General features: G+C 47.1%; 1 protein-coding gene across 6 annotated transcripts in view; it reads left to right on the top strand.

Moving 5' to 3' along the window:
* The window catches only part of Tdrd1 (tudor domain containing 1), a 38,028-nt gene extending 17,412 nt beyond the window's left edge, over nt 1–20,616 (top strand). For 2 of the 6 annotated variants that reach the window (XM_051146846.1, XM_051146848.1), the window contains 13 exons: nt 1,495–1,662; nt 1,778–1,885; nt 2,805–2,975; nt 4,292–4,534; nt 4,931–5,068; nt 7,669–7,779; nt 8,275–8,445; nt 10,867–11,142; nt 13,376–13,495; nt 15,488–15,604; nt 18,887–19,054; nt 20,397–20,443; nt 20,524–20,616. In XM_051146846.1, the coding sequence (XP_051002803.1) occupies nt 1,495–1,662; nt 1,778–1,885; nt 2,805–2,975; nt 4,292–4,534; nt 4,931–5,068; nt 7,669–7,779; nt 8,275–8,445; nt 10,867–11,142; nt 13,376–13,495; nt 15,488–15,604; nt 18,887–19,054; nt 20,397–20,443; nt 20,524–20,616 (1,931 nt within the window). Of the gene's footprint in view, nt 1–1,494; nt 1,663–1,777; nt 1,886–2,804; nt 2,976–4,291; nt 4,535–4,930; nt 5,069–7,668; nt 7,780–8,274; nt 8,446–10,866; nt 11,143–13,375; nt 13,496–15,487; nt 15,605–18,886; nt 19,055–19,841; nt 20,070–20,396; nt 20,444–20,523 lie in introns of all 6 variants that reach the window. The other 4 variants (XM_051146843.1, XM_051146844.1, XM_051146845.1 and 1 more) reach the window with 4 other exon arrangements.
* Nucleotides 20,617–21,974: the final 1,358 nt, after the last annotated feature.

The following is a 21,974-nucleotide window of genomic DNA, read 5'->3' on the forward strand; positions in this document are numbered from 1 at the left end:
TGCCCACACACCCCATGCAGACACACCCCATGCCGACACACCCCATGCCGACACACCCCATGCCCACACACCCCATGCCCACACACCCCATGCAGACACACCCCATGCCGACACACCCCATGCCGACACACCCCATGCCCACACACCCCATGCCCACACACCCCGTGCCCACACACCCCATGCAGACATACCCCATGCCGACACACCCCATGCCCACACACCCCATGCCCACACACCCCATGCCCACACACCCCATGCCCACACACCCCATGCCCACACACCCCATGCCCACACACCCCATGCCCACACACCCCATGCAGACATACCCCATGCCGACACACCCCATGCCCACACACCCCGTGCCCACACACCCCATGCCCACACACCCCATGCCCACACACCCCATGCAGACACACCCCATGCCGACACACCCCATGCCGACACACCCCATGCCCACACACCCCGTGCCCACACACCCCGTGCCCACACACCCCATGCAGACACACCCCATGCAGACACACCCCATGCTGACACACCCCATGCTGACACACCCCGTGCCCACACACCCCATCCCCACACACCCCGTGCCCATCCCACTTGTGTCCAGTCTCCTGGTGGGCTCACCTGCCAACAGGACTTGAAACTTGTGGAGCTCGGACTCCTTAACCAGCTTCTTCCCAGTTGTTTTCCTGTGAGGTACCATCTAGTAGGCTTTCAGAGACCATGGTGGTGTTCCCTTGGTCTCCCAGTGAGACCACACAGGCTCTTGGTGAGATTAACTCTGTAAACTGTTATCTGCTGCTTAACATGTCTGAGATAAACAGTGAAACTGACTTGGTCTTCCCCCTGGTTCCTTAGAGGAAGCTGGCTTGCAGAATACTGATGCCTGACCCTGAGCACCCATCCTTGGGAGCATGGCAGTTTTGTAGGCCATTCATTTTGTTTGTACACCTCGGAGTTATCTTGCATTCTGAGTTATTTTTTTGCGGTGGTGTCCAAAGCCCTGTGCCTTCAGATGCTGACGTCATTTCTGAGCCTGGCGCGTGGAACTTATGCCACCTGTTCCTCATTGAACCGACTAATGCATTTTAAGTGTAATTTCAATTAAATTGAATATATTATTGTAGCAAATGGTTTTCTGTGGGGTCCATTTCACTGTAAAGTAGTTTCTGCTCTGTGTCTCTTCCAGACCCTGTTATATTATCAACTCTAAATTGTGTTTCCCTGAGCTCCATAGAGACGGAATATTTTGTTGAGAATACTGTAGTTAGATCAGATTTTGTTTATGCCATAGTTTTCGTTCTTTAGACCGGTCAGCTTTTGGTGATAGGAAATCCCCTTTGTGAAGGCCCATCACCTGAGCGCCTGAGCCCGGAGCCCACTCAGTCTCTACGCCTTTTAAAACACTACCAAGTATCCCTGTCTCCTTGTTACTTTGTTACTGTTTTGTTTCTCTCAACCTTGCCAACTTGACTCTTCCTGTTTTCTGACAAGGTGCTCCTGAGGACACTGGAAGAGTGACAGCAGAGAACAAGGTTGTTACAGAGAAGGATTCCCTGACCCCCAAAGTGCTGACTTTGAATGTGGGTGACGAGTTCTGTGGTGTGGTCGCCCACATTCAGACACCAGAGGACTTCTTTTGTCAGCAACTGCAGAGTGGCCGTGAGTCAGCTTTCTTAGTTTGCTCTGTCACCATAATGTGTTCCATGAGACTCAGTACATCACCCTGGAGATGAGGAAGCACATTACTGTGTCTGAATGTGATTTGTGCCCACAGACAAGCTTGCAGAGCTTCAGGAATCCCTCAGTGAATACTGTGCCCAAGTGACTCCACGCTCTGATTTTTATCCAGCCATTGGGGATATGTGTTGTGCTCAATTCTCAGGTGAGGACATGTTTTATGTACAATTGAGTAAAAACCAAAATCTGATTCATACCAATGGCCACACTGGGGCTTGAGTATCAGTATGCATCATATATGTCCTGAATGTGTCCAGTCAAACTAGATTGGAGCCGTTCAGGATGGCATATGTAGGGCAGAGAGGCTGCAGTAAGAGCCTGGCATGGTAAAGTGGGGTTTAAACTGTTTATATCAATCCCGTTGGAGATGAGCACCAACAGTTCAGCTTACATGAGTATGGGATGTAGAACCTTCCAGTCCCTTCTTTGTGAGCTCTGTTTGACTTAGCAAGAGGCCCTGAAGGCCTAGCCCTGCCAGGACCTTTGTAGATACCTACTTCTGTTCCTGTCTTAAGGTCAGCAGCTGGCCCACTGACCAGCATGCCCCAAGGGGGCCACCAGCACCTTCAGCCCTGGGCTGCAGTCCCTTTAATCCATCCAGCTGCAAGTGTCCTAGCACATAGTGCATGCACTGTGGGGTCCTCGAGGTCAGAGCCTGTCCTCTCCATGGCTGCACAGCCGTCTCTGGAGAAATGAGTCATAAATTCATGATGATTCCATATGTCATAGCATGACGGTCGCTCTTCGTTGTCAGCTTGACTGGGCTTCCCACAGGATGTGGCTTCTCAGCCCCCATCATGCCCCAGCCAGGAGGGGCTGACACTGTGAGCAAAATTGTCTCTAATCCCTTGGGTTGTTTATTGGGTATTTGACCACAGGGGAAAAAGCGATGCGATTAGTAAGCTGAGTGCAGAGGTCCCACCTGGGGAAGGCAACGCTTCTGGCAGTGTTTGGGGGGCATGTGCGCTCAGCTCTTGGTGGAGCAGCAGCGTCCATGTGGCCGTCTCAGTTGGGGAGCACTTGTACTGGCTGTGCGGGTGTCTGAGATGACCTTCTCCTTTCAGAGGATGACCAGTGGTACCGCGCCTCAGCTCTGGCCTATGCTTCTGAAGAATCTGTCCTGGTTGGATATGTCGACTATGGAAACTTTGAAATTCTTAGTTTGAAAAGGCTTTGTCCCATCATTCCAAAGTTGTTGGACTTGCCAATGCAAGCTCTAAATTGTGTGCTGGCAGGTATGAAATAGTGTGCTCTTCCTGTTCTTCAAATATTAAAACTCAAAAATGAAAGTGGAAATGTGAAAAGATGCTTGTGGCTGAGAGGGGAGCAGTGAGAGCCCCGAGATGCTGGGTTGGGAGTTACTCGGCAGGTGACTTGTCCGTAGGATCAGGGCTTCTTCCTGTGCCGATGAGCTGTCTTCAACAGGTGTACCGTCATTACAGACTGTGTCTAATATCAGGCATGTCTGGGCTTGGGCAGTGATGGTCTTTCAATTATTTTGGCTGCATGTGCATCGTTTCCAAGAGCACGTCCCTTGGATGTGTTGCAAGACAGTACTGCTAACCGCGTGTCTTGTATTCACGGGACATACTGTCTCCTGTGGAAACGCTTGAGTTGGCTTGTGCACTCCCTTCTGAGGGAGCGAATCCCATCACACACTAATACTCCAGAGTCACCATGTAGCACCTTCCCGAGAGCACTTTAGTTTTCTTCATTCACAGAAGCTCCGGCCTTTTCTTTATTTGTCAGATGGGGGTTAGGAGGGGGCTTAGGGGTGCTTATTTGGCTTTAGTTTCTGTACTGACTCTAGTCTATACCTTTGAGTCATTGGTTTATGACTACCCTTCCAGTATTGATTTGTATTTAAAATAAAACACAAAAGCTCCCTTTAATTAGGATTTCTTTCTGCGTTGTTTATATCTTTATGAGTAATTGCTTTATTGAGCTATAATTTAGATGCTGTAAGAATCCTTATTTTAGGCCGGGTGTGGTGGCTCACGCCTTTTATCCCAGCACTCGGGAGGCAGAGGCAGGCGGATCGCTGTGAGTTCGAGGCCAGCCTGGTCTACAAAGTGAGTCCAGGATGGCCAAGACTACACAGAGAAACCCTGTCTCGAAACCCCCCCCCCAAAAAAAAAGAATCCTTATTTTAGGTATAAAATTTAGCAGGTTTATTTTTTATTTTTTATGTAAACTTAGGTGGGCTGTGCATGCTAACCAGGATCTGTCTGCGGACATCTCATCATGCCATGGAGATGTCGTGTGTGTTTCATAGGTCAGCCTGTCACAGGCAATCGCTAACCCTTCCTTTTCTACAGAATCAGCTTTCTGGACATTTTCTATCAGTGGAATTAAGATCTTTTTTTTTTAATGTTGAGGTACAGAAGCATTTCTATTCTGCTGTTTTTCATATTTATAAAACCCTGCTTCTCAGGTGGGACATTTCGGTTCCAGTGTTTGAGGTAGATTTGTTTAACTCGGAAGAAATGAAGTTAAATGTACCAAGGTTGTTTTAGGGATTACTTTAACATTTTTAACAATTATTTGTTAGGAGTGAAGCCATCATTAGGAGTTTGGACTCCAGAAGCTATTTGTCTCATGAAGAAGATTGTACAGAACAAAATGGTCACAGTGAGAGTGGTAGACACACTGGGGACCAGGGCTCTGGTGGATCTGGTGGACAAGTCGGTGACCCCCCATGTCAGTGCTGCTAAAGCTCTCATAGACTCAGGCTTTGCTGTCGAGGAAAAGGAGGGAGTGGCAGATAAACCCAGCGGCTGCCACACAGGCAGTGGTAAGTCAGCTGTCAGGACACAGAGGAAGGCTGGACCCCATGGGCCCGAGAGCATGTGGGCCAGGAGTTCAGGAGAACTAGTGTTTGAGTGCCTTTTTGCATCTGTAATTGAGCAGTCACATGGACACACCCCAAAGTGTGTAATGAGCAGTCATGTACATACATGTCAACCTGTGTAAACAAGAGATATGTGTTGAAAGTTTGATTAGTCAGAGATGTGTGACAGTCAACCAATCGATAAAGTTAATTGTAATCCTTAATTTTAGATTTTACCTTCCTATAAAGTCACCAGAATGTCAGTGAAAATTGAGCTTTCCCAGAAAGTTGGCCCCACAATGACAGCCTTCCCCACCCAAGCTGCATCTCCTTTTGAAGAACACTTAGTTCTTTTCACAGTTCCCTTGGCTATAGAAGGATCAGCCGAGCCACTGGAGTGGACGTGGGTTGAGTTGACTGTTGATGAAACAGTAGATGTGATGGTCTGCACGATGTACAGTCCTGGGGAGTTTTATTGTCACTTCCTTAAAGACGACGGTAAGTTGGCGCCTCTCGCTTATTTTTAGTAGGCAACTTTGAAGGGTGCGCTATGCATGACAAAAGCAGTCTTTCTGAACAGCTCAGCCAGGAAAGGCTCAATTGCACTTAGTTGGCATTTTTCTGTCTTATGGCCCCTACTCTATGTTTTTAAAACATTTAAGACTTCATAGTATGTCTCCTAACGTCATTGTCGGAAGTCAGCTCCATTTGTTCATCTGACTAACTGTAACATGAGTGCCGTGTACTGGATTGTCACAGGTCAGGCCTGCTAGCCAGTTCATCAGCAAAAAAAGAACATGACCCTGTGTCCCAGAAGTCTCCTGTACCTCTCTTCCTGTTCTTATCCGTTCTTTCTCCTTCAGAAGGAAGTGAAGTCCTGCATAGAGTGATTTTTATCCTAGTTTCTGAATCGCACATGAGACAAAACCATACAATATGTATTTTTAGTTTTGCCTTGGTTACTGTTTCTTCACGTTGTTGTTACAAGTAATTGGAGCTTCTTTTTGTTGTTGCTGCTGCTGCAGCAGCATAATATTCCAATGTATAAGCACACAGAAGTTTCTGTTTTCCCTTGAAGCACTTGACTACCTTTGAAATGATAGTGTGAGCATTCATCTCATCGGCACATTTCTGTTGAGCCATCAGTGCTAGCCATTTTTTTAAATCATTAGTCAGTTTCCCATAATTCTGATAACTGTCACTTTGAGATTTCTATTTGCCCCACATTTTCATACTTTGTATTTTGTTTTATTTGAGCTGTTATGATAAGTGAGCATCATTGATTTTAACTTTTGTAGATTGAGTTTAACTTTTCTAGATCCATTTTTTTTCTGCCAAATTAACATGTTAGATTAGGTACCTAAGTCCTTGTCTGACTCTCAAGTTCTGAGATGCATAATTCTTCATTAGACTCACCTGGAAGATGAGCTAATATTTCATATAGAACAAAGCTCAAGGTACTGGAGAACTGGCTTTGTGGTTAAGACACGCGCTGCTCCTACAGAGGACCCAGCTTTGCTTCTTACTGTCCATATAGCAGCTCGCAACCATCTAAAACCCCAGTTCCATGGAACTGGAATTTGATATCCTTTCCTGACCTCCATTGGCACCAAACATTCACATGGTATGTGTATGTGCAGGCAGAACACTCTATACATTTTTAAGAATCTAAAAATTAAAGAGTTGAAACTTCAAATTTCCTTTTTAATTTATTTTCATAGGTGATTGCCAAGCATATATGGCACAAAACTGAAGAGAACAGAGTGTAGTGGAAGGCAGCACAGCCGTCCCTGCCCTCACGGTCTGCCGCTCTTTTTCAGACGCTCCTTCCATGTGCATGACTTCCGCACTTCTTACCCTTCTAAATCTTTGGAACCAGTTCACACATTTCTCAACTCATTTTTTTATATGTTTTTAAGTTAGAGTATGTGCAAAGATGGTGTGGAGAGCTCTGTGTGCCCTCACGAGCTTGTGTGGCTGACCTGGGTGAGCAGGCTGCACTGGGCTAGGCTTCCAGATAGCTTCGCTGTTCTAAGACACAGTCCAGGATAGCACTTCTCTCTGGCGCTGTTACTTTTCATAGCTACATTGTTTCTCTCTGTGTGCTTTTATACTAGCTTAATAAGGGTGCTGAGGGAGGTTACTCTGAGATTGTTCTTTTTTCAAACACTTGTGGGTGTTTTTCTGCATGTATGGCTATCATGCATGCAGTGCCGGCATGAGCCACAAGAAGGGGCCAGATGCCTGGAACTGGAGTTACAGATTGTTGTGAACTAAACCTGGGCGCTCTGAAAGTGCAGCTGGTACTCTTAACCACGGAGCCATCTCTCCAGCCCTGGAAGTATGTTGTAGGACAAATTACACTTACAGTGATAGATGAGGGCATGAGTGCACTTCTGAGAGTCTGTGTCCTTCGAGAAGCTAGCCAAGAGACTCCTAGTGCTTCATCCGTTTCCTCTGGCGTGTTCTTGCTCATGTGAAGGTGAAGGGTCTCCCTAATTAGAATGTATTTCTGTGCCAGCCTTTGCCGTAGTTCAGAGGTGTTTGCTTGCCTGCCTTACATAGCTACTTGGGCCCCTTTCCTTTAGGTGCCAAAGCTGTTGGCATCTTCACTGTTTGTGCTCAGCGGCTCCTCCTCCTGTCCCCTGCACTGCGATCGGCTTCCCACTAGGTGATTGCTGGCTCCCATTTGAGGCGGCCTCCCCTTTCTCTCAGATCTCTGCTGCTAATTTCCCTGCAGAACTTCATCAGAGCATTAACTGTACTTTGCATTTGGTAATTACGTTTACTTTTTCAGGATAGTCTCAACTTTATGGGTTTGTATATGGTTTCCTATCTACACTCAGAGCTTGTGGTGACACACTGATGGGACTGCTGAGCTCGGGTGGCTGTGCCCCAGAAGTCACTGTTCTCAGGTTATTGAGAGTTTAATGGAGTAGTGTTATATTGACTTAGTAATTTTTGTGAGAGGAACAGCTTTTGCTGTAGCTGGTTGTTTGGTGATGTACTTGAAATTTTCATGATGAAAATGTTCAGATATTAGAGGAAAATCTGTTTAGTGTTTTAAACAGTATACATTCTGTGTGTTGTGTTTGCAGCTTTAAAGAAGCTGGATGATTTGAATAAATCCTTAGCAGAATATTGTGCACAGAAGCTGCCAAATGGCTTTAAGGCAGAGATAGGGCGGCCTTGCTGTGCCTTTTTTGCAGGTAAGTTAAGACTTGGGATCTGCGGACCTTTTCATTCCTAGCACTGAGGCCTTACTCTGATGCATGTTTCCTTCCTGTGTTTAAGCAAATGAGCAGAGCTCCTGAGGAGCCTGCAGGTGATGGAGCCTTGCCTTAGCACTGCAGTCAGGTGCAGTCAGGTGGAGAAAAGCCACTCTGCACATGGCAGGGCTTTTACCATTTGTTGTTTCACCAAATAACAGCACAGCATCTGACTGAGCTCTGAGAGTGCCATTTTGGGCAGGTTATGCATGGAGTCTTTAACTTTCAGCAGCTGGCAGGGTGCAGGGTGGTAAAAAGTTCTGGGACGTAGTCTAAAAATGGATCGTGGGGCTTCTCAGTCTAGGGAGTTGTTAAGAAAAACTAAAGCTGTAATCCATAGAAGAGGAAAATTGTACCAGCTTTCTTGTGGAATCTGTTCTAAGAGGAAACTGAGTGTCGAGGGGAGGAAAATGTCAGAGACTCTGTTGCTTCCAGGCGATGGCAACTGGTACCGGGCTCTGGTCAAGGAAATCTTGCCAAGTAGGCACGTGAGGGTGCACTTCGTGGACTATGGGAACGTTGAAGAGGTCACCACAGACCAACTCCAGGCGGTGCTGCCACAGTTCTTACTACTTCCGTTTCAAGGGATGCAGTGCTGGCTCGTAGGTAGGTGTCAACAGAAGTGTCTCAACTCCTTGGAAAACCAACAGTGCGTAACCTTTAGTTACTAAGGCCACTTGTGTTAACCTTTCAAGTACGCTAGAAAACCCCACTGCACACTACGCAATGTAAAAACTTACTTAGTGGTTTGGCAAAAAAACCCAGTACACCTTAGAGAAGCTTCTTTGTCTGGTCCTGGGGTGAAACTAACAGGGCTGTCTTGAAAGGTTTTGCAGGACTCAGAACCTCAGCTGGAGATGCGTTCTAGCATTTATTCTAAAGCAGCCTGGAAATGGCTCAGGTCCAGCTGCAAGGGAACTTACCCCAGGGCTGGTCCCGACAGCCCAGCGCTTGTAGAGCCAACAGTAGAGGACTGATCCATGTTAGGATGGTGAGTGTGGCGTTAGTGTGGCTGTGAGGACTAGCACTGTGGCAAGGTCGTGCCAGGCGTTTGCTGTTACCCTGCTGCTGCTGCTAAGATGTGCTGCCTACCCCTGTGGTAGGAAGACCAGTGCTCATGTGGGAGTGAAGAAAGCAAGGTATGTGGGGACACAGGGCAGCGTCACTGTGACCACGGATGCTCAGTGCGGAGGGTGGCTGTGGAGCCAGCCTGCTGCATGCTGCTGTGGAGAAGGCTAGGTGACTGTTTAGACTGTGCGCTGCTGTTTCCTACCTGAAAAAGAATAGTCGAAAAGAACAGAAGTAAAAACATAAAGAGCCTCGCAGAGCTTGGCAATGTGCCTATAATAATTGTTATATAAATGCTTCCTTTTTGAGTGTGTGCTGCCTGGCAGTGGTGGTGGTTGTCATCTCATTTTGTTGAGATATGGTCTCTGTAGTCAGGACCTGGAACTAGTGACTCTTGTTGCCTTAGTATCTCCTTGGCTAGAATTACAAGCATGTGTCGCCATGCATGTAAAGGGTTAAGAGTGTGTGTATGTGTGTGTATATGTGTGTGTGTGTGTGTGTGTGTGTGTGTGTATAAAGGTGTGTTTTCCATTTGCGTTGACAAGTCATGGAGGTGGTCTGGCATGGAGCCATGAGCAGCTGCTCAGTGCTCCTCAGGAGACTCTCCACACCCAAGGACTCTAACGTGACTGGATCCACACAACAAGACCCTAGCTTTAAAACCCATGTTTCTGTGGAAAGTGATGCCAAACTCTCAACAGTGGCCATGTTCACGAGCACAGGTGGCCTGAGGTGTTGTTTTGTCGTCTGTCTTAGTGACTGTTCTGCTGTGAGAAGACTGGTGACATCACCTTCCCGCTTCACACTGCGCAGTGGGTGTGCTTCAGGCTGCCGTTCTTATTAAAGACTTTATTATTATTATTATTATTATTATTATTATTATTATTATTATTATTATTATTACTATTGTGTATGTGTATATGTGTGTGTGCGTACACATGTGCATTATGTATGATGTGTTCATGCAGCACATACTTGCCATGGCATGCCTGTGGAGGTAAGAGGACAACTTTGAGATTTATTTCTCCCCGTCACTTTGAGGACCAAATTCAAATGCTTAGGCTTGTGTAGGAAGTGCTTTTACCTGCGGGGCCATCTCACTGACCCCAGACTGTTCTTGACCACCATGTTTCATGGTAGTGGGTTCTTAATATGTGGTTCTTCAGACAAGCAGCATCAGACAAGGGAGCTTGTATTAAAAAATTAAGATTTATAAGCCAGGTGTTGGTAGTGCATACCTTCAATCCCAGCACTCAGAGGCAGAGGCAGGGGGATCTCTACAAGTTTGAGGATAGCCTGGTTGGTCTACAGAGTGAGTTCCATGATAGTCAGATTTACACAGAGAAACCTTTTCTCGAAAAACAATTAGATTTATAATTGCCACACCAGCCTTTATGAGACGCTCTGGAGTGTGCCTCTAGCCCTGCGCTTTAGCAAGTGCTCTGAGTGATTCCAAAGGCACACTTATGCTTGGAGATCATGCTGAAGAGAAAGGGTTCAAATGAAAGGATTTGGCAGCATCTCTGACACCTGCAGTTCAGGTGCTCAGGAGCTGAGTGAGAGGTCAAGGTAAGCTGCACAACGCAGTGCAGCCCAATTTCAAAAGTGAGCAAGTCAGAGTTGCCCTCAAGCCCCCCCCCCCCGAAACTCTACAAAGGCTGTCACCAGATGGCAGCTGCTCACTGGTCACATTGGGTCAAGCAGAAGCTCCTCTCAGAGACAGTAACAGCAGCCAGGGATCTATCCCTGGGAGAGCCTTGGCCTGGGTCCCTAAAAATCCACACAGTGGGTTAGCAGATACAGTATCCGTGACTTGGGTTTGAAAGATGTAAAATTTTCTTGAGCGCATCTGTGTAAATTTTGAGAATTTCTGAGCTGGATGTAGGGCCCAGTTCTGCCTAACGTCAGCACACGCTCACTGCATGCAAGGTTTGCTTTAATGCTTTTGTCCTTCTGCAGATACACAGCCCCAGAACAAGCACTGGACTAAAGAAGCCACAGCAAGATTCCAAGCATGTGCTGTGGGGCTGAGACTCCAAGCCAGAGTTGTGGAAATCACGGAGCAGGGCATGGGAATTGAACTCACCGATCTTTCCACTCCCTATCCCAGAATAATCAGTGATGTGCTCATCACAGAACACTTGGCTGTGAGATGTGGTTCACCACAGAAGAGCTCAGCAATCGGCAGACCTGCTAGTAAACATAACCACCAGATGGACAGCCATGGGGTGCAAGGTAATGCCTTCAAACCAGCTGTGCTTTAAGTCATGTTAGTGCTGGCTTTGCTCATTTAGGGACAGCACACAACAGAGGGCTTCAGCCAGGATTTTCACAGCGGCCCTTGCTTTTATGTGTCCACCCCGCCCTCCCTCGTTTCTCCTCACTCCCTCCACTGGCGTCTGTCCACAGACTACTCCTCTTCTGCTTGCTTGGTTGTTTTCTTCTTTCTTAAAAGGTATATCTTATTTTTATTTTATATTCATTGCCGTTTTTCCTTCATGTATTTTTGAGGGTGTCAGAAGTCCTGGAACCAGAGAGACAGCCATTGTGAGCCCTGGCTGTCCCAGAACTCACTATGTAGACCAGGCTGGCCTCAAATTCACAGAGATCTCTCTGCCTCCCAAGTGCTGGGATTAAAGGCGTGTATCACCTCACCCTGCCTCTCTTCTGCTTTTTCTTATAGAGTGTTGGTAGCAGGGGTGTTTATAGTTGTCTAGATTCTGCGTATGAGAAAAAGGGGGTGTTCTTTCTCTAGAACCTTCTATTGTACTGCCCTCTTCAGACCTGTTCTTCCTCACTCATGGTCCCTCTTTCATGTGTGTACATATATGTGCATACACATGTACACACATGTGCACACACATGTGATGTAATTTTACTTTTCTCTATAGCTAACTAAAATCCCATCGTGTATGTACCAAGTTTTGTGTGTCATCCAACTGTTGGTGACCATCTGGGCTGGGTCCACAGTGGACTGAGTACCTGGGTCAGTCTGTAACTCAGCTTTTCTGAACAGAGCTGCAGTGAGCATGCACCTTGTGCTGCCTGGGAGCCCTGTAGAGAGGTGCAGGAGCATATGGGAATTGTGAGTTAGCCTTTTGGAGCTACATACAGATTTCCATAGTGATGGCTCGGTCCTTATTTCTCCAGCAGTGTGTAAGTGTCCCTTCCACATGTTCACTGGCATTTCTTGTTCTTTGTCTTCTTAAGATTTTGAAATAATCTTACATTTTTTTTTTTTTACTTAGTGTTGTTACTTTTTGAACACGTCATGCTGTCTCTTCTCCACTGTGTGTTCTTAGCACCTTTGTCAAAGATTGGTTGGCCGTACTATAGTTTTGTTCCTCTGGTCTGCATCTTGTACCAGTACTGAACTGGTCTGTTACCATGTGCTGTGACCTGACCTTCAGGTATTGAGACACTTCAGCATTGCTCTTGTGTTTGGAATTGCTTTGGCTATTTGGAGACTCTTGTGCATCCACATATGTTTCAGGAATATTTTTTCCAGTTCAATGAAGAATGCATTTTGGAACTTTGATAAGGATTATATAGAAACTGTAGAATGCTTTGAACAGTGTAATCATTCCCAGTGTTCATTCTGCTAATTCATGAGCATGTGAGGTCTTTTAGTTCTTCATGTTGTACCCTGTTGTTTTGTTTGTTATTTAATCACTACAGCTATACATCTGACAAAAATGTTCATGGTTTAAGGAGGTGCATTGTTTGTTGGATTGTTTGTTTTGAGACAGAGTTTCTCTGTGTAGCTTGGCTGTCCTGGACTCACTTGTACACCAAAACTGTCTTGGAACTCAGAGATCCACCTGCCTCTGTCTCCCAGGGTGCTGGGATTACAGGAGTGTATCACACCTGTTGAGGTACATTTGTATTGTGATGGAGAAGGCATGGTGGCAGGAGCGCGAGGTGGATGGCCACTTTGTTCCCATAGTCAGGAAGCAGAGAGAGGTGAACACTGGTGTTTAGCTCAAGTTTCTCTGTTGGAGCTTTTGTTCAGTGCATTGGATGGCACCCCGTCACTAATGGTGCTTCCTCAGGGCACTCCCTCAGGGCGCTCCCTCAGGGCGCTCCCTCAGGGCAGGCCTCTTCTCCTCAGTCAAACCTCTCTAGAGTAGTAGAAGTTCTTTGACAAACATTCATTTTAAATTTAGTTAGAAAAACATGCATCATACAGATATATATCATTTCCAAGTTGGATGATTTGAAAGATTACATTAATTATACTTCAGAAACATTCTGCAGGAGTGCGTTAGCTCGAGATTCTGGTTATTGATGACGCTGCAGCGTGCACTGCGCCCTGAGTTGAGAACATTGAGTTGGGAAAGAGATTCTTCATCTTGGGAACTCGGGTGTTCACAGCTACTGATGAGCAAATTTATTGAATAAATATATTAATCGGGAAAAGAGTAAACTATATGTATTTAATTGCAAGACCTGTGCTTCATGTTTTTAGCCGTCCTTTCAGCAGACCAGTGGAAGACGATAGAGCTGCCGATTAGCAAGGCTGTGTCAGCACATGTACTAGCAGTGGTAAACACAAACCTGTTTTATGCCATCCCCAGCGAGATGCCAGGTGAGGAGCCAGACTCAGTGATGAGAAGTGGACGCTGCCGGAAGTGTGGGTGGTGCTTCCTCAGGACTGTACCCCGAACCCCAGTTCTAAGGACAGGGCACGCAGGGTCCCCCCTGGTTCAGCACCTGCTGGGCCACCCGGGTGTCCCGCAGCCTGCAGCACCTAAACAGCTGCGTCCTTCATTCCACAGGACAGCAGCATCTTTCTCCCTTTGGTTTTTATTTTTGTTTTTGCTTTCAAGACAGGGTTTCTTTGTGTTATCTTGGCTGCCCTGGACTCATTTTATAGACCAGCCTGGCCCTGAACTCACAGAGATCCACCTGCCTCTGCCTCCCTGCGTGCTGGGATTACAGGTGTGCGCCACCATGCCTAGCCCACCTAATTTCTTTGTTTAAAACATAATCTGTATCGAATTATATTTACTAAGCCAACCTCCAACCACATAAGTGAGCTTTAATCAGAACTATTTCCAGTATAGTAACCTTAGCAATCAGCTAATAGGTGTAGATTTTTAAGTTAAAAGTTACTATTTGCATGTCTGTTTTCTGGGTCTGTACAGTCCTACAGACCACAGATTGGACTAACATGCAGTGGCAGATACACGAGTAAAACTCTTGTAAGTAACAGAGTGAAATACTAGTGGATTTTCTCTTATGTGTGAGATACAGACTTTGGTGTCTTCAATGCACATTTCATTTGGTTAGATAAATTGAGGACAAAGAGGGACTAATCTATATGCTGATTTCATCAGTGTTTTGTTCTGTATGGATTGTTTAGGTGAGGGTATAGGTTGGTTTGTGTATCTCAGTACTCAGTGTGAGCAGCATTTTATGGCTGTTGGCATACCTTCAGCGTGCCCTAAGTGCCACTGCAGCTCCCCTGTGCTGTGGCTGCCATAGGCAGCCTGGGCCCTTGCTTTCTGCTCACAGACTGCAGGTAAGGTTTTGTGACTTTGGGAAAAAGTTTAAGAACAATAGCTGGCATCACTACAATTCCTGGGTTGACAATTTAAAGCAAACTTCACCTCTTTCCATTGTTAAAATACCCTAAAACAGATGTGAACAGACCCTCCCACCTGTACCCAACTGACTTTCCCGTGCTACAGGGATGAGACAGTCTCACGTGCAGTTAAGAAACTGATAGCCAGATCTAGCCAAGGGACAGGTCATTCTCTACAGATGAATGAAGAGTGGGGACTGACTTTCACAAGAACTCTGGTGCCCCATATTTGACCATGTCCTCTTGATGGGGAGACCTGGTGGCACTCAGGGGAAGGATAGCAGGCTACCAAGAAGAGACTTTATACCCTATGAGCATATACAGGGGGAGGAGGTCCCCCTCAGTCACAGTCATAGGGGAGGGGAGAAGGGTGAAAGTGGGAGGAAGGGAGGATAGAAGGGATGGGATAACAATTGAGATGTAATAGGAATTAATTAATAAATAAATAAATTTTAAAAAAAGAAACTGATAACCCTCTGCTGACAAGAGGAGACGCTCAGGAGCAGCCTTCTACGCTGCTTCTCTGGGCTCTAGCCTTTCCAAACAGTGCGACTACTTAAGGCTGATGAGAGGCCCGGCTCCTGCTTGTCATCCTGGTAGCCACGTCCCCTCTCCTGAGCCCTCATGGTGGAAGAAGACACTTCTGAAGGTTGTCCTGACCTCCATGTGGGGCCGTGGCAACCCCATATAAATAAACGTAAAATGGAAAGAAGTCAATTATAGTTTGTACATTGTAGAGCGAGCACACTAGGAGAATCATCAGTTGGGACCCCCCAGGCTCCTCATATACCCCCAGGCTCCTCATATACCCCCCAGGCTCCTCATACACCTGACTTCAAAGCTCTGCATAAAACAACCAAAAATGTATCAATATTTAAGACACAATGTGCATTTTAACATGTGGAACCCTGGCTGGTTAGACTTGGGATTCTTTGTATACTGTCCCTGTGAGTCCTGGAGGTTTCCTCACACTGAAGATTGTTTGTGTTTCAGAAAATCAAGAAAAGCTGTATGTGTTAACGGCTGAATTGTTAGAACACTGTAATGCTCAGAAAGGCCATCCATCCTACAGACCACGGACAGGAGAAGCGTGCTGTGCCAAGTACACAAGTAACGTTCCTTTAAGTGAGATACTGTGGGGAATGTTTAAATGAGTTGATGCAAATTAAGAAAGGCATGATTGTGACTTAGTTTATATGCTGGTGTCATCTGATTTTCTATTCTGTATAGGCTGTTTTTGGGTAAGGGTATACATACACTGAAAACCAGCTCCAAGTACCAGTGCTCTGTTTGGTCAGTCACTGATGCAGTCTTCCATATTTATAGAGTTGTACATGTGAGTGGACCAAAAGGAGATAGGCGTGTTTCACATTTCACATCAACAAGTTGTGCTGCTAATACAAATAACACTTACTGAGAATGTTCGGGTTTGCTTCTGGGACTGGAGCCAGATCACAGTGGGTATGGGTGGGCGTGGTTCCCAGATCACAGAGGTGCTCCCTGGGCAGGTGGGCTGTCAGCAGGATGGCCAGCCTCGGCCAGAGGTCTCATAAAGGCAGCTTTGTCCAGATGCCTAGCAGGAGAAAGATGGTCACCTGCTGGGGACCTCCTCCATCATCTTAGTGACTTCTCTCCTGCTTTACTTTTGTGAAGCATCAGCATCTGCTTGTCCTCAGTCTTTGTCAGTGGAAGTTAAGGCATGACGTGGGTGTAAGGCTCCTTCATTGCAGACAGTCCCCTGCAGTGCACTGTGACTCTGGGCTCTGCTGCTGTTGGCAGTTCTGTGCACTTCCGCTGTCCCCAGGCCTCCACAGTGGTGGTAAGTCCTGTCAGCTCTGTGTGGACATCATCACTCCCCGTAATCCTGGTCTAGCTGCCCTCTAGAGTGCTTGTCCTCCAGACGCGGGCTCTCCCAGGTGTGTCCTTCAGCCTCATCTGAGGACTGTCCAACAGTCTCCGTCTCACCCTGCCCTGGTGTTATCTGAGTTTCTTCCACTCTGTTTAGGCAGCCGGTCCCTTCTTCCGTCAGTCCATCCCTTCCTCACTTGACCTTGCCATGCTGTGGATCCACACCAGTGTCTGGATGTACCTGTCGGGTCCCAGCCCGCGGGAAAAATCGAATCAGGGTTCACCTGCAAGAGGGAGTGGGGATTGAAAGTAGGCTACAGAGATGCGAGAAATAACGAATCAAGTCAGGACATTTCTGATCAAGATTCACTTTAATGTGGACGAGTAAGACTTTATATAGTAAGGTCAATAGGATCTATTCTGATCCCTCTCTCCCTAGCTCCCAAGGCAAGAAGAACATGATAGCCTGAGTAGCTCTCTGTAAGAACGTCCTTAACCCTCCAGGTGTTTCTCAGTAGGGATTTGATTTCCCTACTTCTTTCAAAGGTAAACAGTCCAAGGATGGCCTGGAACACAAAGACCTCCTCCGGCAGAGATCATCAGCTGGAAGGTCACAGCATGCAGCCTAAGCATGGGATTTCTGACAAGGCAGAATTTAGCACCAAGGAAAGGTGCTCCATGTGAGGCAGAAGTCTATCCTCCTGGATACAGAATCTGGGTTGGAAGTCATTTTTGGAAGCATTGCTTTGCCTGTTAACTGTTGGGTTTTTTTTTTTGTTGTTGTTGTTGTTGTTTTTGTTTTTGTTTGGGGGGGCTGGTGGTTGAGATAGGGTTTCTCTATGTAGCCTTGACTGTCTTGGAACTTGGTCTATAGACCAGGCTGGCCTCGAACTCACCGCAATCTGCCTGCGTCTGCCTCCTTAGTGCTGGGATTACAGGCGCGCACCACCGCTATGACGTGTGGTTCTCCTCTTCCCTGGGGGGCGGGGGGGCTGTTGGCCACCAGCCCACCAAGGCAGGAGGAGCAGAAGGTAAGGTGCAGAGCTCAAAGGCCACAAGCACGATGGAGATCAGACACTCCATCAGCCACTTCAGGGAGCTAGCTCAACTTTTAGTCCTTGGGGAGTGGGTGGGGAGCTTCTAGGATAGGTCTGTATAATTGATTGGTTTATATTTGGCAGCACGCTCCTATCATATGAACGGGAGCACAGTACCTAATTATCCTATAGGCGCAGGGAGAGGAGAGCTGGCAGGGAGCTGTGTCAAGGGCCACATATCAAATGTGTTTAGGGGCATCTATGTCTAAAGACTCTCCTGATGGAGTCAGGCAGAGAGCAGGAGGCCCTGCTGGGGAGAGGGAGTCCTGCACCTGACGCCCCAGGACCGGGAGGAGGGCAGCCTCAGCCAGCAGGGTCCTTGCAACACTACCTAGCCAGCTGTTGGAATTTTTGGTGAAAAGGTAGACAAGTTCTCCAGAATTTGAACGTGCCCTTTGTTGTGTGGAACCCTGAGTATCTACTTCATCTGGGTCTGCACACGGTTTCCATGCCGTGCTGGGCACCTGGGAGGCAGCTCTAGGTCTGGAAGTGCTTCAGGTGGGTTTTTCTCCTGAACTCATGGTTTTTGTTCATTTCCTCTTTTGTTTTCTTTTGTGTTGAAGAGCTGCCAAATTTTCCAGTGCTTGACATGGCTCTGCCAACTGTGTTTGCTTTCAACTGTTCTTTATTCCCTGACTTTGCTCACTGGATTTTGATGTCACATTTCTCCTTCACTAGCTCTTTTGTGTGTGTGTGTGTGCACCAGGTGCACATGGGCATCAGAAGAAGGTATTTGATGTCTCCATCTCTGGCCATCGCCCTTTGGGTGTGGTCGTCTCCTTCCTTCTTTGCCTCTGCTTACTCCAGGTCCTGTTTCTGTCATGAGGGAGGTTTTCTTGAACCATCTTTCCGCATAACTAAGATGGGGTACCCACGAGTTATTTGGAAGTTTATGCACAGCAGAGCTTACCCACCTGTGGCCCTCGCCTGGCTCTGCTGGTGCTGGGCATGTGGCGTGCTCTCTTGTGTGGTAGCCATCTCCTGCCTCACTGTGAGCTTGCTCTGCTCCTCAGCTGCTTTCCCTAGGCCGTAAGCTCTCTGGAGAAGGTGGTCACAATGCTCACTGTTTTCTTTGGTGAACTTAAAAGCAGGTCTCACATGTAAAAGTGTTTCTAGACTAACTGCCGCCCTCATGCCGCCTCCTCGCCTGCAGACCCTGGGCTCGCCTGGGATTCTGCTTGTCTTCCTCACTACCAGCGCTGCACTGGCTGCAAGCATTCCCACTTGTACATCTGTGTCTGTCTTCTCTCATGTTCCTTGTTCTTACAGTTAAAAAACAAAATCAGGACACTTAGTGTCTCCATGGAGGGATTTGGAAAGGATGTAGAAAACTCTGGACTTTTGATAGAAACTCTGTGAATTTTAAGTGTTGGAGATAGACAGAAGCACCTCAGGGAAGGGAGGGGCCTAGATCGCGACTTGCCTGCTGAGAGCCCTTCCTTTTCAGGTGACAACTTCTGGTACCGTGCCATTGTTCTGGAAACTTCAGACTCCAGCGTGAAAGTGCTGTATGCAGATTACGGAAACATGGAAACCCTGCCCCTCTCCAGAGTGCAGCCAATCGCAGCCAGGCACCTGGAGCTGCCCTTCCAGATCCTCAGATGCTCCCTGGATGGTACACAGTTCCAGTGCTGTCCAGACCTGTGTCTGGAGTGTTTCATCTTTATATTTCATAGCTCTTAAGTCTAAACCGGATGGTTTACATCAGATTGTTATCAGTAGTTGCGGTCTGGGCTGGGTGTTTCTGCATCTTGGCAGACCTGGGAAGACCTGCAGAAGACTCAGGGAGCTCTATTCAGAGCCCGCGACAGTACAGGTTACAGAGGAAGGACTGTCAAGAGTGACAGTGGGCCCCACGAATGAGACTTATGAAGGCCTCTGACTACTGTGGGGAGCTTTCTTGTGTGGAATTCAGGAGGAGGTAGTGTTGGTCACTAAGAGAGTGTGCATGGTGCATGCAGGTTAGGGCACAGGCTGCCACGTGCAGCCCTTCAGGTGGGGACTGTGTGCTCACACGCCGCTCTAGGGCTGTTTGTAACCAGATGGGATCCCAGCTTGGTTTCCTCTAAGTGGCTTCTCAGGAAGTTTTCAGAGACGCCAGCTAAGCCAACGACCATGTGGCTTGTTAACTCATTAGATGACTTACCGAAGAGGCATGGTGCTGAAGCGATGGCTCAGTGGTTACAAGCACTGGTTGTTCTTGCAGAGGACCTGAGTTATGTGGCTGGCAGCCGCCTGTAACTCCAGTTCCAAGGGAAGCCACTGACTTCTGATGTCAGTGTGCACATAGTGTGCGCCTGTGTGTGTGTGCACGCAGATAGAACATTCATACACATAAAAAATAAGTAAAAATACGTCTTTAAGAAGACTTGTAAACTAAGCACAATGTTTAATGTTTCCAGGGCTGGTGGAATTAAATGGAAGCTCTTCACAGTTAGTGATAGAGCTACTGAAAAACACCATGCTGAACCAGAGTGTGGTTCTTTCTGTGAGAGGAATCTCGAAGAATGTCCACAAAGTGTCAGTTGAAAAGAGTTCTGAGAACGGGATGATCAATGTAGCGGAGAATCTGCTGGTGTGTGGTCTGGCAGAAAACCTCCCGTCTAAGAGGAAAAACGCTCCAGCTAAAGGTACCTTCTCAAGCGAAATAGCTAGCATCCTGGTCAACATGAGAAGACTTTGTGTTTTTGCCATTGAATCTTCCCTGTACCCCATGGGATGTGCATTTGGCAGACCCACCGTTGGCCAAAAGGGGTCCATACATCATGGAAAACCGAATCTTCAGGTGGGAGTGCTGGTCTGTGGGAGTCCAGGGCACAGCAGTTGAGTGGGTAGATCCTGTTCTGTGCAGTTGACACTCAGACACAGACAGATGCAGGCTCGCTCAGGTCTCGGCCCTGTGTTCCTCATTGACATGACCTGGTGTCTGTTTTTATTTGTTCGTCTTTTGCTTTTAGAGTCGCCACACAGAGCAGATTGCTGCTGCACAGAGCTACAGAAGCAGGTAGGTACAGTTCCCTTCACATGAGACAACCCCTTAACGCTGGAAGAAAGCCAATTATGCTGTTTCCTTTTCGTCTATAGATTGAAAAACATGAACAGATTCTTCTCTTCCTCTTAAACAATCCAACCAACCAAAATAAATTTATAGAGATGAAAAAGCTGCTGGAAAGCTAAGTATGTTTCCTGTTTCTGCCCTCCGGTGCCTACCTATAGAGTGCCTGAGGCTGTGCTCCATGCGGTGCTGTGGGCAGAGCTGGCCCTCACGGGGCTGCACTCAGTCTACTGTGACGTTTGGGGCTGCACTCAGTCTACTGTGACGTTCGGGGCTACACTCAGTCTACTGTGACGTTCCTGCTCTGATGGCTTTCCTCAACATTGCTGATGCTCCTGACTCAGGCCTTCCATGGGTGAAATTTCTCACATTATTACCTTGTGGAGAGACTTGTAGAGATTGTCATGGGGAAAAGCTTAGCCTCAAACTGTCCAGACTTGAAATCTCAGCCTCACCTGGACTCTGGCAGCATTTCAGCACTCGCTGTGGCTAAGGCCAGGAAAATGGAAAGCAGGCACAGTGTCCAGCCTGTGACCCCGCAATGGCGGCACTGTTCGGTGGCCCCTCCCTTTTCCTACTGCACAGACCCCTGTTGTAAGAGGGCCATCAGAAAGCATTGCATAGCCAGTAGTCAGTTAGAACTCGTGGTCACAATGAAATTGCCCTCTGTACTTACCTCTTTGAGTTGATACAGTGTTAGCCCAAAGCAAAGCTGGCTTTCACTCATCCTGGGCTTCTCCTGGCCTAAGAGCAGGTTTTGCTGAGCCCCGGAAGCACTGCAGTGGCTCTTTGGGATTGGGGGAGGGGAGGGGAGGGCAGTTCCTCTGTGGCAGCAGTGCCCGCTGGCTTTGGTGTGGTCTCATTCTGTTCGATTTGTTCGTGAAGGAGCACAGTTGAGCCCTACGCTGATGATGCCACGATCAACAGTTTTCATTGTCAGGATTTAATATCTTTATAAATTTGGTTTCTGTTTTGTGTGTTTGAGCTTAAAATGGTGAGTTTAATGGTGAATTTAACCAGATAGACCAATGGACTCTTCTGGAATTAGCCCACCACCAAGAGCAGCCACTTACTCAGGGTTAAACTCGTTTGTACTTTTGTCTGTTGATCTGTACAGTGAGCTTTCTTCAGGAAGAGACTGAGAGCGCTCACACACAGCAGTTGTTTCTAGGAAATTAGAAGGCTTGATGTAAGGCATACACCTGAGTACACAGCCCTTTATCCTGGCCTGTGCCTCGTTACTCACACACACTCCGTCCTGCAACATCCCTGAAGCAGAAGTGCAGCAAATTCTTACAATTTCCTAAGTGAGGGATAATTAAGTAAGTTAATATGAGTCTGTTTTTATATTTGAAGAAGAGTGCCAATAGCTGCATTTTATGTTCGTGGAGAGTATAATTAGCTCTGATTAATGTCAATATCAATAAAAAACAGTTATGGTGGTGTTCAATGTTTTATCTGACAGGTATAATCTAAATTT

Source organism: Acomys russatus, chromosome 5 (assembly GCF_903995435.1).
Source record: "Acomys russatus chromosome 5, mAcoRus1.1, whole genome shotgun sequence".
NCBI classification, from domain to species: Eukaryota; Metazoa; Chordata; class Mammalia; order Rodentia; family Muridae; genus Acomys; species Acomys russatus.